Below are 14,305 nucleotides of genomic sequence, written 5' to 3'. Positions count from 1 at the left end.
TAGATTCCACACAAACACTTTTATTCTGCGACTTCAATTGACTGAGACTCTTTAGTTCCCAGTTCCAGCAGAGAATTTTTTAGATACGACCGAGCGAAAGTCTCAAATTTGTTACTTTTGGGCTCCAAAGCTGCCCAGTATCCAATTACACAGGCCCAGTAAATTCTTGAGATTCCAAATGAGAGAAGCCCAAGCCCAATCTCAGATATTTTGAAAGGGGTTTTTACGGCCCAAAAACAAGCCTAACTTCAATCAAGCCCAATGATGTGATGGAATAAAATAACTCCATATTTACTCAACGAAAGCGCTACGTATCCCTAACAAATTTAGTCATAACAGGTAATTAGACAACGTAATAACGAAATTTAATTTAATTAAATAACATAATACTGTTATGACCGATTATGGACGAAATTGTTAGGATATAAGTCTCTTTCATTTACTCAATTTACCTTTTCTGTTGTGAAAGCATTGTGTTATTTTCTCCCATGCTTGTTCTAATTAAGAAATTCTTTCAATACCATCTCTAGGCTGTATATTCCATCACTATCATCATCTGTTTATTGAGAAATCAGCACAAGTGTTTTGTATTGACAAGGATTAAGATTTACTTAACATAGAAATAAGACTGGGTCATTGGAGAGTGAGGATCAAAGACTGCATATATGACATGGTGAATATGGTTTTGTTTTGCTTACCCTTGCTAATATCACATAATGGTATAGCTTACAATGGGGTTGAGATGGCAGAAAGATATGCAAAAGCTTCTGGGCTTTTAGATTTCATATAAGCCGGTGCTGGATCTGCAATTGAAAAACCAACCAAAAAGAAAAACAAACGGGTAGTTCCAGCTCAATTTGTCTGGCACAAGCAGCCGCGGCACTGCATACGAGGTTCAGGTTTTCAAGTTCCCAGCAAGGGAGTCTGGTGGTCCTGCCAGCACTTGAGGTATGTCTATCCCCGTTCAGTATCGCACTGGATCTCGACCCATCGACCCAACTTATCTGCCGGCAGGTTGTGCACGCAACCTGTTTGGCCCGAGTTTAGGCCCAACTTAGCTGTCAAAAAAAGTAAACCCGGTGGTGTCACCGTATTCAATTTAATATGCAGCTAGTAGTCATCTCAAAGATATGCTAATTTTGGTGAGGTCACAGTCACACTGAAAACGAAAGGCAAAATATTAAATCCTGAGAAGCTCTTCAATAATTGCATGAGAATGTGATGTCTGAGCAAACATGAATGATGAATCAATAAACAAACCACAATGACAGCTTATAACTTTGAAAGAGAGAACAATGCCAACGAATCACTTACTAAAGACAGATAATGAAAGTTTTTAAAAGCCATGAAAACAAGAAAAAAAAAATACCTAGTTTGAGATTCCATTGAAGTAAAGGTAGGAAGAATAATAATGTTCTAATTCTCGTCGCCTTCTCCCCTAGGCTGCCTGCGTAAGAGTGATACAAATCTTTAAAGTAGAACCTGCAAAGCAAAAGGGAGAAATAAAATGGGAAATCCACATATTTTGGTTGTTCCTTATCCAACTCAAGGCCATGTAATTCCTCTAATGGAGCTATCTCTGTGCTTAGCCAAACTTGGATTTAAAATCACTTTTGTAAACACAGAGTATTACCATGATCAAGTCAAGAATAGCCTGAAAGGTGATGTAGGGGATCTGATTAATCTAGCCTCAGTCTCAGATGGAATGGAACCTGGAGAGAGTAGGAACCAGCCAGGAAAGGCATCTGGAGCAATACTGAAGGCTATGCCAGGAAAGATAGAGGAACTCATCGAACAAATTAATGGATCGGAGAGAGAAAAGATCACTTGTATACTGGCTGATCAGTCCATTGGATGGGCACTGGAAATCGCAGAGAAGAAGGGCATCCGACGAGCTGCCTTCTGTCCTGCAGCAGCCGCACTGTTGGTGTTGGGATTTAGCATCCCAAAGCTCATCAATGATGGAATTATTGATGATGATGGTAAGTTCAAGATTTACTTTATATGTAGATAACAGAGTGATAAGTACCTGCCCACCAACTCAGCATAACAAGGGTCCCACCCCGGCCCACAAGGGGCTGAGCAGTTCCTGGGCCACGCCCCCAGACAGACGGACTGGGCTTCGAGTCCCCAGCCTAACTCCCAAACCGAAGGCCCACAGGCCCTGGCCCAATATACCCGCAGGTATCCTTTTCCTTTGGAAAACCCTTGGTACCATTTGAAGGTGGCGGCCCCCTTATAAACCGCACTTCACCCTCACTCCCAACCGATGTGGGATTCGTATCAATACTCCCCCCTTCGAGACCAACGTCCACGTTGGTCAAGCACCATGGACCTTCTGTCAATCTTTAGACAGGCACTTCCATGGCTGGCCACTTCGCAGATCGCTGCCCCGAAGGGTAAGGCCGAAGCCCAAGAGCACGATCTTCCCCCCACAAGGCCCAGAGTTTAGGCTCCGATACCTTGATAAGTACCTGCCCACCAACTCAGCATAACAAGGGTCCCACCCCGGCCCACAAGGGGCTGAGCAGTTCCTGGGCCACGCCCCCAGACAGACGGACTGGGCTTCGAGTCCCCAGCCTAACTCCCAAACCGAAGGCCCACAGGCCCTGGCCCAATATACCCGCAGGTATCCTTTTCCTTTGGAAAACCCTTGGTACCATTTGAAGGTGGCGGCCCCCTTATAAACCGCACTTCACCCTCACTCCCAACCGATGTGGGATTCGTATCACAGAGTCAATTAATTGAAAGAGCTTACCTACCTATTTGATATTTCCTTTGCAGGAACTCCTAAAAAAGAAGAGACGATAAAATTATCACCAACCATGCCTGCCATGAACACCAAACACTTTGTGTGGGCTTGCCTGGGCAACACAAATGCGCAGAAGAATATTTTCCAGCTTATGGTTAGAAACAACCACTCTATGAAATTAACTGACTGGCTCATTTGCAACTCAACTTATGACCTTGAGCCTGCAGCATTCACATTAGCTCCACATATCCTACCTATAGGCCCTCTACATGCAGCAAGCAATCAGCTTGGAGACTCAGCGGGAAACTTCTGGCCAGAAGATTCAGCTTGTTTAACATGGCTTGATCAACAGCCACCACAATCAGTCATAATGTCATATACATTGCTTTTGGAAGTATCACTGTTTTTGATCCAACTCAAATGAAAGAATTAGCCCTTGGGCTTGAATTATCGAGCCGTCCATTTCTGTGGGTTGTGTGTCCCAACACTAGAGAAGGAAAAAACCTGAAAGAATTTCAGCACAGATTCAGAGATCATGGGCAGATTGTTGGTTGGGCACCTCAACAGAAGGTTCTGGCTCATCCTTCCATTGCTTGCTTCATAACCCATTGTGGTTGGAATTCCACCATTGAAGGAGTGAGTAATGGGGTCCCATTATTGTGCTGGCCTTACTTTGCTGACCAGTTCATCAACCAAAGCTACATTTGTGATATTTGGAGCATCGGCTTGGCCTTTAACCGAGATCAGAGTGGGATCATTACAAGCAGTGAAATTAACAATAAGATAGAGCAACTGCTGGACAACAAAAGGTACAAAGAAAAGGCGTTGGATCTCAAAGAAAAAATCATGAATAGCATCAAAGAAGGAGGAACTTCCCACAAAAATTTCAACAATTTCATTGAATGGCTAAGGACATAAATTTTTCTGCATGTATTAATGTTCCAATATCTTTATTAGACAATTGTTAAATGATTGCAAGGGAAGGGAACTTACTAACAGCGTCTAAATTCAATTCTTCCAGAAAAGTCCTCTAAACATCTTCAAACTTAACCAATTTCACATCCATTTCCACTGCCCTAATCACGGTTGAGCCGCATAATTACATGCTTTGTACAAGCACCAAAACCTAAAATGTAAATTTGATTTCTATACTTGTCCAAACAATTCTCAGCCTCACCAACCAAACCAAAAGAGGAATGAATCCAAGGGGAGTAACAAAAATCAAAGATGCGGAGAGAAACTGAATAATTGGTTGATAGATACCTGAACACCATGAAGAAGCTGAAGAACCGCTGCGGACACCAACCCTTCCTTTTTATAGGCTAACATGGTGGCCCTATCAACATGCCCCCTCCCTCTGCCAGTATGAGAAAGAGACCCTCCACTACTCTTCATTCATATTTATTTCTAAGTTCTATAACATTTTTAATGCTAAAATATACTTTACCCTTAATTACTATTTTTTATAAATAAAAAAACGAAGAACAAAACTGTATTTACTCGTAGAGTGGAGAGATTAATTAGTTAAGGGCATTAATTTAAACCTTGAATATAATTTATTTTTTAAAATGACGATGTACTTATTTGAGAAAAAATTAACAGAATTGGATAAACAAAGAGAAGAATCACACTCTTAAGGAGATTTTTATGATGTCTCCTCTGAAGGAACACAATCTTAAGGATATTATCATATGTAGTTTGCATAGCCATTTTTGAAGCCGCTATTGAAATAGCTTTTTGAGCTATATTTTCTGCTACTCCGTCTATTTCATAACATATTCTACCCCATTTAACAACGCTACCCAATATTCAAAAGATTCTTTTCCCGAACCCAAACGAGTTTATATAGGTCTTACCAATTAAACGTACCCATATTTTGCCACTTCGACGGACATTTCGTGTCATTACTCATTAAGCAGAATATAAAAACTGGTAGTGGTTATGCTTGAGTAGGTTAGAAGTGAATCCTTTCAGTTGAACAAACTCAAATGTAAATTTTGAGTGTAATTTGGAATGGATATACCATTAAACAAACTCAAATGTAAGGAATTAACTAAACCTCACACCAAAATTTAAAGGGACTTCTCATTTTACAATAAAGGCAACATGAAAGAAAAGCGCACATTCTTTCATGACAACCAAGCCTACTATTTGTGTAATATACATGACCGGCTTCCTCTGTACATTTGTCCAATAAAAAATATAAAACGTCAGCCAATTATCCAGATCATCATACTACAGAAAAAGTAATGAAGTTTTCTAAATAAACAAACCCAAGAGCCCTTAAGTTCAATTTGATACCAAATAGTTCAGGTATTCTAGATCAGAAAAGACCAACATGGTATGCTAAACGTTGCAACAACCGATCAGGATAGGAACCACATTTGCAAATTAACAAAGGCAAAAAAAATGAACGGTTAAACTAGTTGCGAAAACTTCATATAATTTCCATACCTCACTCTCAGTCACTGAATTTCCATTTATCTTTTCCATTACTCGTCACTTCAGCAAAGAAAAAGTAAATCAACTTTTTATAACCATACCCAAGAAGATATTCTGTATAATGTATTTATGTACTAAATAACTAAAGGATGGAAACAGTCATTGCTAAAACTCGACAGGAAAACAACCTTCAGAAGACACAAGCCCAAGTATTTTTACATCGTTATGTTCCATCAAGCCCTAAAGCTTGTCTTTACCACTCGATTAGATTATATATCTCTACATAGTTACATGGGTACATGAGTACACATGCATGTGTGTCGTTGATCCAACACATAGGCATGAAAACCTTGCAGACATCATGGGTAGGGCTCAGGAAAATGGATTGGTTTAGGAGGGAGTAAGGCCTTCTCAAGTTACTTGGAGGCCTTTCCGACACATACAGGAAATCAGTCACCAGCACTAAGGCCTTCTCAAGTTACTTAGAGGGTAGAGCCATTTGCTAGCAAATTATTTTCACTTCTCAACTAATTAACAAGGATGCCTTTTCAGCTATCAAATACTCTTTGCAGTAATATCTGTTAGTTTTTTCTGAGCTAGATAATATAAATCAATAACTTTTAACAAGTGATATCGCATATTTATTACAATTTGAGAGTTGCAGAAGAGAGCATCAAGCAGATAAAGCACTTACTAAGGAATTTCTCTTTGTTAGTAGCTCGGTCGAGATAATTCTAAGTTGATGAAGCTCCAAAACGCTTCCTGATACCATCAATTTCCTTCTCAAAAGATTTTGAAAGCTCCGTGATGGATGTCTTGCACACTAAAAAAATTGAATTAGTAATAAACAATGTTACAAAAGTTGAAGCTTATATCCACATGCACAGAGGATTTGATCTAAAATTCTGCATAGGATAAGCATTACTCTGAAGATGCCTGTGACTACCCCTTTGAATGCAGCAGTTTAGATTCAGTTATCTTTCAAGTAAGGCCAACTTTTGACATAGGAGATCATGTGGAATTCATCAGCAGGACTGGCAAATATGCTTAACAAAGTTCATCCCACCAAGGCAGTCACAACTTAAAGTTCTGGTCCTTATTCGAGTCATTATAATATCAAATATCTGAGAAAAAGCAAAATAATACAAGTGTACCACGAGATGCAGCGGTCTGTGCCTCTAACATGAACTCTGCGTATGAAACCTGGAACAAAGAACATAAATGATATTAGAAGCAACATCAAGATAGATATGATTTATCTATGGTATTTGATATACCTTCATTGCTTCCTGAGTTTCACTGATCTGCCCATTGATCTTCTTATATTCTTTCTCAGTTTCATCCATCACTTGATGGGATGCTTTTATCTGTATCTGTAATATTTGACAATGAATGAAGCTTCTTAGTATAGAATTAGAGGAATAAGCCAACACAATCATAAGATAAATGACAACTCTTCTGATTTGCAATAAATTGATAATTAGCTACCATCCAAATCACTCCTTCACCATTTGTCATTAGTTTTTTGAGAATGTAAAAGGTTGACATTAAGAGAAAGGCACCACGGGGTGCTGCCCAATTGCCCATGTAAAAAAAAAAAAAAAAAAAACACACATTCATATAGAGGTACAGGAAATAGACTGAAAAACAATCAAAGTAAGAAAAAACTAAACAAGCGAAATATTGCTTCTCCACCAAAAAGGAACAGCAACAATGTAATCTACCAATCCTGGTATTTACTGTTTTAAATCCATCCATGTCAGGAGCTTATAAGCCTTTTCAAAGACTTCTAAAAGTTATCTAACATTGTAGCAAAAGAACTCAAATGAACTATTTAAAAAGTTATGAGGACTTGACAAAATGCGTGAGGGGAAAGAAGGCCAATCTTGGATGCTTTGTCGATTGCGAACGAAATGGTAGAAGATCCACCTCGAAGGAAGTTGAATGGGTGGTGTCAAGCTAGACATGGAAAAATCCTAGGAATCTTACATGAGATTGCTTAAATAGCATGGGTATCATGTCATTGACAAAAACTTCCGAGTGTATAAATTTGACACGAAAAGAAGAAAAGTTATTTTTTCTCTCTTCTGTCCGTACAGGGAAGAACATCCTAGTTACTCTTATTAACAATAAGTTCCTTTTCCCAAAAAACCATAGCTAAATGCAAAATTTCCAGAACATGCCAAAAGTAAAAGCCACTAAGACCACATAAAGCTCCAGTGAATTCACATTCAGATTGAAATAGAATGAAGTAAGCCACATAGAAATTATAGGGTTAAAAGCATTTGCTCTATGGTGCAAAAGTATCGCCTTAACAATGCTCCAATATAATCATAGGTACTGCGCTTATCTAGAAAGCTCGACAACGTCCAAACCCATCTGCAACCCAACCACTAAGTAGGGATCCAATCAAAGCACCACCAAGGCATGTACTCACCACGAGACCTTCATTTGACAATAAATATTAAGAGGTGTAGACAGAGAATAAAGCTCACATCATTGCCTCCAAAACAAATATATCGACAAAGGCATTACCTTCTGCCAAGGTATTCCCATTGAAACCAAGATCCAAAGATATGCTTTCAAGTGGTTCATTAACTACTCTATATCAGCAATAATCATGAATAAGTGCAAATATTCCATAAAATCTTAGCAACAATACTACAAAGAACAAGAAGCACAAGAGACTTAGTCCAAGATAGCAGGCTAACCCAAGACGGTAGCCAAACAAGAAAGAAGATATTGTTTATCCACTGGGTGTACAGAATGCAATGAAAATATGAAAGAATGGGAGATGTAGAATCAAATGAACCTTGTCATTATGTAGCCAGCGTGGTGCTGCTGCACAAAACATCATGGCAACAGAAAGTACTGCAACAGGAATTGTTGATCAACATAAACAAATGGACCACCTGAGCAAGGGTGTTGAGTATGATTAGAAAGCTAAAAATAAAGTGAAGACGGTGTGGTAATGGAAAAGTAATTCTCACTTCTCAGCAACCCTGACTTTCATTAAATCAAACTTAATTAACAAAGTAGTAAAAAAAGGTTTTCAGGCAATTATAACGATTAGAAAAATATAGTATAATAGTAGAATGGACAACACCTAATTTATACATATAAGAATACAAACAACATATATGTTTGGGATAACGCTTCAATGATGATGATACAAAATCCACATAACAAAAATTACCTAGTAGGAAGTGTGGAATGTTAATTCACACTATGATCATATTGACTAGTTGAACACAGGAGACAATATTGGCTATGCACATCCCTCAATTGAGAACAACATCTTAAGCCACTTTTTCAAGCTGGTACTCTGCAATCGTCCTTTGCAACCATTCATCTGGAATGATTCCATCCATTAACATTCTGTCATAAAACATCTTGGCTTCGGCTAGTCTCCCAACCTTGCAAAAATTGAGAATCATAATTGTATATGCTATAAGATCAGGCAATAAATGCCTCTCCAGAGCACAATTGAAGGTAAGCAATGCTTCCTCCATGAGTCCTCTTTTGCAAAGACCATCAATAAGAATGCTGTAACTAACAATGTTTGGAGAGAGATTCTTTCGAAGCATCTCTTCATGCAGCTCAAAGGCGCTTTTTATATTTTGAGATTTGAAATAACCGTCAATTAAGCAACTATATGTGACCACATTAGGTTCCGGACCGTTATCTGACATGTTGGAGAAGATCATCATTGCATCATTCAGTCGACCTTCCTTACAGAAACCATTGATCAGCATGGTATAAGTAATGCCATTGGGTCTGAAAAGCCTGCCTGTAAGCCTTCCAAAAAGCCGAACTGCGTCATCCAACCTTTTCAGAGAGCAGTAACCACAAATCATGGTGTTGTATGTTACAATATCAGGTGTTGGCCCTCTCTCAAAAAGATGGCCAAAGAGTTCTTCTGCAGCTTCCACGCAAGAGTCCTTGAAAAGCACATTAATAAGAACATTATATATTGCAATATCAGGAATTACTCCATTATTTTGCATCAATCCAAAAATTTGCCATGCAACAGTTGGATTGTTCTGCTTGCAAAATCCATCAATGAGGACACAGTAAGTCATATCATCTGGTAAGAAACCTCTCTTCATCATTTGGAAAAATAATAACAACGCCGCCTTCAATTTCCCTTTGACAATCATTCCTTTGATGAGCACAGTGTGAGTTATAACATCAGGTTCTATATGATATGTCGCCATCAACCTGTACACCATTACAGCATCACTCATTCGTCCCAGCTGACACCAACCATCCATCAAGGTGTTAAAAATGAAAACATTAGGTGTTAGACCCTTACTTACAGCATGAAAGAGCAACCTAAGAGCATCAGCTACCAACCTTTGTTTGCAAAGACCATGTATCAACACATTATAAAGATTGACGTCAGTCTCAGGTCCCTTCTTTATTAAATCCTGGTATAAGCAACATCCATCCCTCAAATTCCCTGAGCTGCAGAAACCATTAATTAGACTAGTGTAGGTTAAAATAGATGGCTCATAACCATGTTTCAGAATTTGAGCAAAGATTCCACAAGCCTCAAAAATCCTACATTTCTGACACAGCCCCTCTATAAGGATGCTGTAACTGACAATGTTGGGAGAAATCCCTTCCTTCAACATTCTCTTGTATACGTCAATTGCCTTCCCCAAATCCCCACTTTTCACTTTTATATCCATAACAGTGCTAAAAAACACCGCATCCAATTTAACATTTCTCTCTAATGCTTCCGAAAGAAACCTCTGCCCCTCCTCCAATCTTCCACATTTGAATAAACCATCAATAAGAATGCTATAAACAATTAAGTCAGGTGTTACTTTCCTATCTATCATAACATTATAAAGCTTAACTGCTTCATCCCATTTTCTCCCCTTGCAATAAGCATTAATCAAGGTACTAAAGGTAACCACATTTGGCTTTGGACCTATCATCAGTATCATATCAAAATAGTTAGATGCCACTCCCATCTGATTTTCCTGACAAAGACCTTTCAGAATCTTATTACACGAAACAATGTCAATTGTAAAACCTCTATCAGCCATGGCACGATGAAAATTGATGCCCTCTTTAACCATACCTTTCTTCTCACAACAATACATGACAAAGTCATAAACAAAAGAATGTCTGACCCTCATTGCTTTACACAAAATTTCAAGATTATCAACAATCATAAAAAAATTCATGGTATCTACAGCCAAATTCATCACCCTACACACCACATTAGGTGACACAGAAGACCCCAATTCACATGTGCACATGAGAATCTTGAAACAATGAGCAATCATCTCTTTTCGATGATAACTGTCAATAAAGAACTCCCAAACAATAGCATGATTCAAATTAAACCTCTGAAAATCCTCATGCAACTTGCTGAAAAAGTCTGCATCATTCCCAACTCGCGCAAGCATTTTGTCGAACACCTGTGATGCGGGGCCTAACATTCTGTGTCCCAGCAATACACGGAGTAGCGCAAAACAAGATTGAACACAATGAGGAGATTCCAGGATGCTCTCGGCCCATTGGAAGAAGCGAATGGCTGATTGAGGCTGTGAATGGAGTCTAACCAGGACAGGTTCCACGTGATGGGCTCGTAATTCAGAAGGGTTCAAGAGTTTGGGGTTTTGGTCGTGGAAGAAGGCTTTAGAGATGCGTTCTATTAGGGTTTTATCAGAAGAAGAAGAAGAGTGATAGTAGTGACTAGAGCTTCTAAGAACCTTTGAAGCTGAATAAGAGATCATTACTCCAATCCATTCGAAGAGACCATTATCCGTTCATTTCCTGAGAAACGCACGCCAACCAAAATCAACACTTCTAGCAACAAAATTAAAATTCTCTAGCAAACTCGAAGCAGATGCTAACAATTCACAAGTTCACGACACAATGGAAGCAACGATTAATACCTTGATTCCGTATCCCGATCACAGAAACGATAGAATCCGAAATCACCGGAAAGTTCTGGCGTCTCCGCTGATGTGGATTTGCAATTGCCACCTGTAAAAAAAAGGGATACAGAAAACAGACCTGTAGTACGTTCAAGAACAACATAACAGATGCAACAACTCCCTTCTCACCTAAACCAAGAACCAAAACCATAATAGAAGCATATATAGCAAAAAAAAAGAGCATAATATAAATTAGATGAAGATTGGGCCAAATTAGCAATAAGCAGTGAAGAATTGAGACACCCAGAACTAGAGATGAATCGATTCTTACCGGAGATGAATTGAAGTTGCACAATCGTTGAGGAGTGAGATGCTTCGCGGTTGAGAGGTCGTCCAAGAGAGCTGGTAATCGATTTTTAGAGAAGAGAGTTTTAGGGATTTGAAGAAAATAATTTTAGGCTTTGTTTTGCGAAGTGGACATCTATTTTTGGGGCTTTCTTTGGTTTACCACTAAAGCCACCTAAGCACCGTCTGGTCAGCTTCCAACGGTCGACTAAAGTTTGACTGACCGGGTTTTATGAAATTTGCTCGTGTGGAAGTGATGAAGTTCAAACATATCTGAATTTTAAAAATGACTGAGTTGAAATATTATGAAATTTGCTCGAGTGAAAGTGATGAAGTTGAAATATATCTGAATTTTAAATATGACTGAGTTGAAATATTTTGAAATTGAGGGATTGAATTGAAAAAAGTATCATCTTTTAATACTGGTGAAGTATGATATATTTTTGCCTCACAAGTTCTTGAACTTGCATTACTGACTTTGTGTCTCTCTAGAACTTGTGTTATGCAAAAAAATAAAGTTGTGGTTACTTGTACATCACTACATCAAAGCAAGAAAATGTATATGTCAAAATAGGGTTTTAGTTATTTGGATGGAGATTTGAATTACCCTTTTTTGCATGGAAAAGGAATTTTATTAAAGCACTCCAAAACCATTTCAGAGAGGCAATGATGATAGATCGATTGAATTACTTACTCCACTATGGCATTATTTATCCTGCGATATATGAGAACAACTATTATAACAATGACCAGAAATTAAGTATTTTCCATTTTTCCTGTGTCTCACAATTATTTTACATATTTGGAGTGATATTATATAATGTATCTATATATATATCATCACTCTGATGGCCCATTGGATAATGGATTTAAAGTGTAGTTGGTAATATAAGGGCGTAAGCAATATGACATGATTTGTGCACAAGTTTTAAGTTTGGTTTTCTTTTTAAACGTAAGGAAAGAAGCAGCATATTGTTCCCTTGACTGTATATGTCACATTGATTATACGCACATAGCACTATAAAATCATCACGATTGTAGTTTTTATTTCAAAAGTTTGGAGTGGACTAAGTGTGTGACAAAATTAACGACAATCCATCATTTGTATTATAATAAGAATGCAGGTCTTCAGTCAGACAGACACAAGAAATATGACAGAAGAAGGAATAGAAAGAATTCACATAACTTGTGTCGATCTTTGTTATTGATTACGGTATTTTACTCGAAGCAAGGAAGCAAATTAAAGCATTACATCAGTTACTGTTTCCCTGAATGGAATGATCGATATGCTAGACGACTGAGAATCATAAAAATCATTCCTTTCATGCGTGACCTTGATCCTGTAGCTGGAGAAGGATCGCTCTGCAGAGGAAAATTAAAGACGATGCGTCATTTTTCTATAACATCCCTAGTGGGCAGTGTGGGCAATAGAAATGGATCAATTTCTGCAAAATCACGACCTGGGTCTTTAACAACACAATATAATCTGCAGTTTCTTGGAACAACTCATCTGGTTTTACTGTCTTTTTTCCATTATTATTCTGGGCAGGAATCAATTTCTTTAGTGCCTCCAACTTGTCTGAGACTGAGACCTTGCCCTTCACATCAACTTTGCTTCTTTGATAACCCCTGCAGACCGCATCTGCTGATCTTCTTCTTCTTCTTCTTCGGGTCTTCCTCAAACAGCTACTGGGTTTCGTTAGTTTCGAATTCATGGTTTCAACCCGCAAAATGTTGCACAGAGAGAGAGAGAGAGAGAGAGAGAGTTTGCTACAGGAGGGAGAGGGAGATTGAGCTTAAGTAAATGGAAAATTGATACCTTGCCCCTTGGTTTGTCATATATTACAGAATCGCCATTATTGGCCTTTTCCGTTTACGCCTTTTGAGATTTTTTGGGGTGCAGAGGCGGGAGGCCGCTGTAAATTCTTGTTGGAAGGCCCAAAACTTTTATTTTTATTTTTAAAAATTATATTTGTGCTTATTGATTTTACAAATGATATTTTTTTTTGTTCAAAACACAAATTAAATTCAACATGAAAGATGTATGTAATGTTTTTGATTTATATTCAAAAGTTCATAATTGTCATATATTTTTCATAGTGACTTTGATTTTTGTTTTGAAAAAAACGTATATTATTGAATTCGTAAAATTGATCAAAATATAAATATAATTTTTTAAAAAGTTTTGAGACCTATTATTGGACTACAGTGGGGGCTGTTGCCCAATTTTTTTAATACTAATTTTTGCTTTCCCAAGCTTTGGGAAAATATAGTGTTAAGTGTGTAACAACAAACAATTGTTTTTTTTTTTCCAACAAATTAAAGACAAAATTAATTTTTTTTGTAACGTGGAATCCACTAGTTGTCCACCAAATAACTAACTAGTAAATCCCGAACACATGGAAGACCCTACAACTTCTATGGATCAATTGAGACCTGAATCGAGACCCAATAAGTGAAAATGATGCAGGATGTCATTCACACTGCTGGACCGATCATCTCAATATCTTATCTAAAAACCCGTTATTGATAAAATTAATCTTGTTACTATAGTTGACCTTTACTCAAGCATTACAAAGATTTTTTTTTATTGTTTGAATTTGTGATGCTTAATTACATTGCAATGAATGAAGCATTTTTTGTTTATTAAATCCCTAGCTAAATCCTAGATATCATAGGCAAATATATATCAAGGATGGACGGGCCATGAAGGACAATTACCGGGGACCAATAATTAGTTAATTACCAGGCCCACCATGCATAAAGAAAGATATTCACATGCACCGAGGTTACTTTTGTAATTTCACATGTAAACAACCCAAATTCAAGCCTTCTCCATCTGTAAAATAGCCCATGTCAAGTTGAGGCT

At 38.0% G+C, this 14,305-nt stretch overlaps 1 protein-coding gene, 1 long non-coding RNA gene and 1 pseudogene across 9 annotated transcripts; 1 reads left to right on the top strand and 2 right to left on the bottom strand.

Moving 5' to 3' along the window:
- Positions 1–559: 559 nt before the first annotated feature.
- LOC120016187 lies at positions 560–1,655 on the bottom strand. Its single transcript, XR_005471909.1, has 2 exons — positions 1,370–1,655; positions 560–1,058 (listed from the first exon to the last, which is right to left on the bottom strand). It is a non-coding gene; the product is annotated as an uncharacterized LOC120016187 (long non-coding RNA).
- LOC120016186 lies at positions 1,479–3,958 on the top strand (annotated as a pseudogene).
- A 744-nt stretch (positions 3,959–4,702) lies between these two features.
- Positions 4,703–11,581, bottom strand: LOC120016184 (putative pentatricopeptide repeat-containing protein At1g31840). 8 transcript variants are annotated; one of them, XM_038868832.1, is made up of 8 exons: positions 11,423–11,581; positions 11,110–11,200; positions 8,391–10,987; positions 8,007–8,106; positions 6,472–6,567; positions 6,349–6,397; positions 5,889–6,017; positions 4,703–4,930 (listed from the first exon to the last, which is right to left on the bottom strand). In XM_038868832.1, exon 3 carries the CDS (start codon positions 10,945–10,947, stop codon positions 8,494–8,496), a length of 2,454 nt encoding a protein of 817 aa, XP_038724760.1. In that variant the 5' UTR covers positions 10,948–10,987; positions 11,110–11,200; positions 11,423–11,581; the 3' UTR covers positions 4,703–4,930; positions 5,889–6,017; positions 6,349–6,397; positions 6,472–6,567; positions 8,007–8,106; positions 8,391–8,493. The 8 variants fall into 8 exon arrangements, with proteins under 8 accessions (XP_038724760.1, XP_038724762.1, XP_038724766.1 ...); XM_038868834.1 differs by having other exon boundaries at positions 5,889–6,009; XM_038868838.1 differs by having other exon boundaries at positions 4,703–6,017; positions 8,391–8,610; positions 8,752–10,987.
- Between the last annotated feature and the right edge of the window lie 2,724 nt (positions 11,582–14,305).

This window comes from Tripterygium wilfordii, chromosome 15, assembly GCF_013401445.1.
Source record: "Tripterygium wilfordii isolate XIE 37 chromosome 15, ASM1340144v1, whole genome shotgun sequence".
In the NCBI taxonomy this organism is placed as follows: Eukaryota; Viridiplantae; Streptophyta; class Magnoliopsida; order Celastrales; family Celastraceae; genus Tripterygium; species Tripterygium wilfordii.
This window is presented reverse-complemented; position numbering and strand designations above follow the sequence as displayed.

Bases quoted from the DNA above. Each gene is read 5' to 3' on its own strand.
- LOC120016184 (XM_038868831.1), bottom strand. From the start codon at position 10,947: ATGATCTCTTATTCAGCTTCAAAGGTTCTTAGAAGCTCTAGTCACTAC.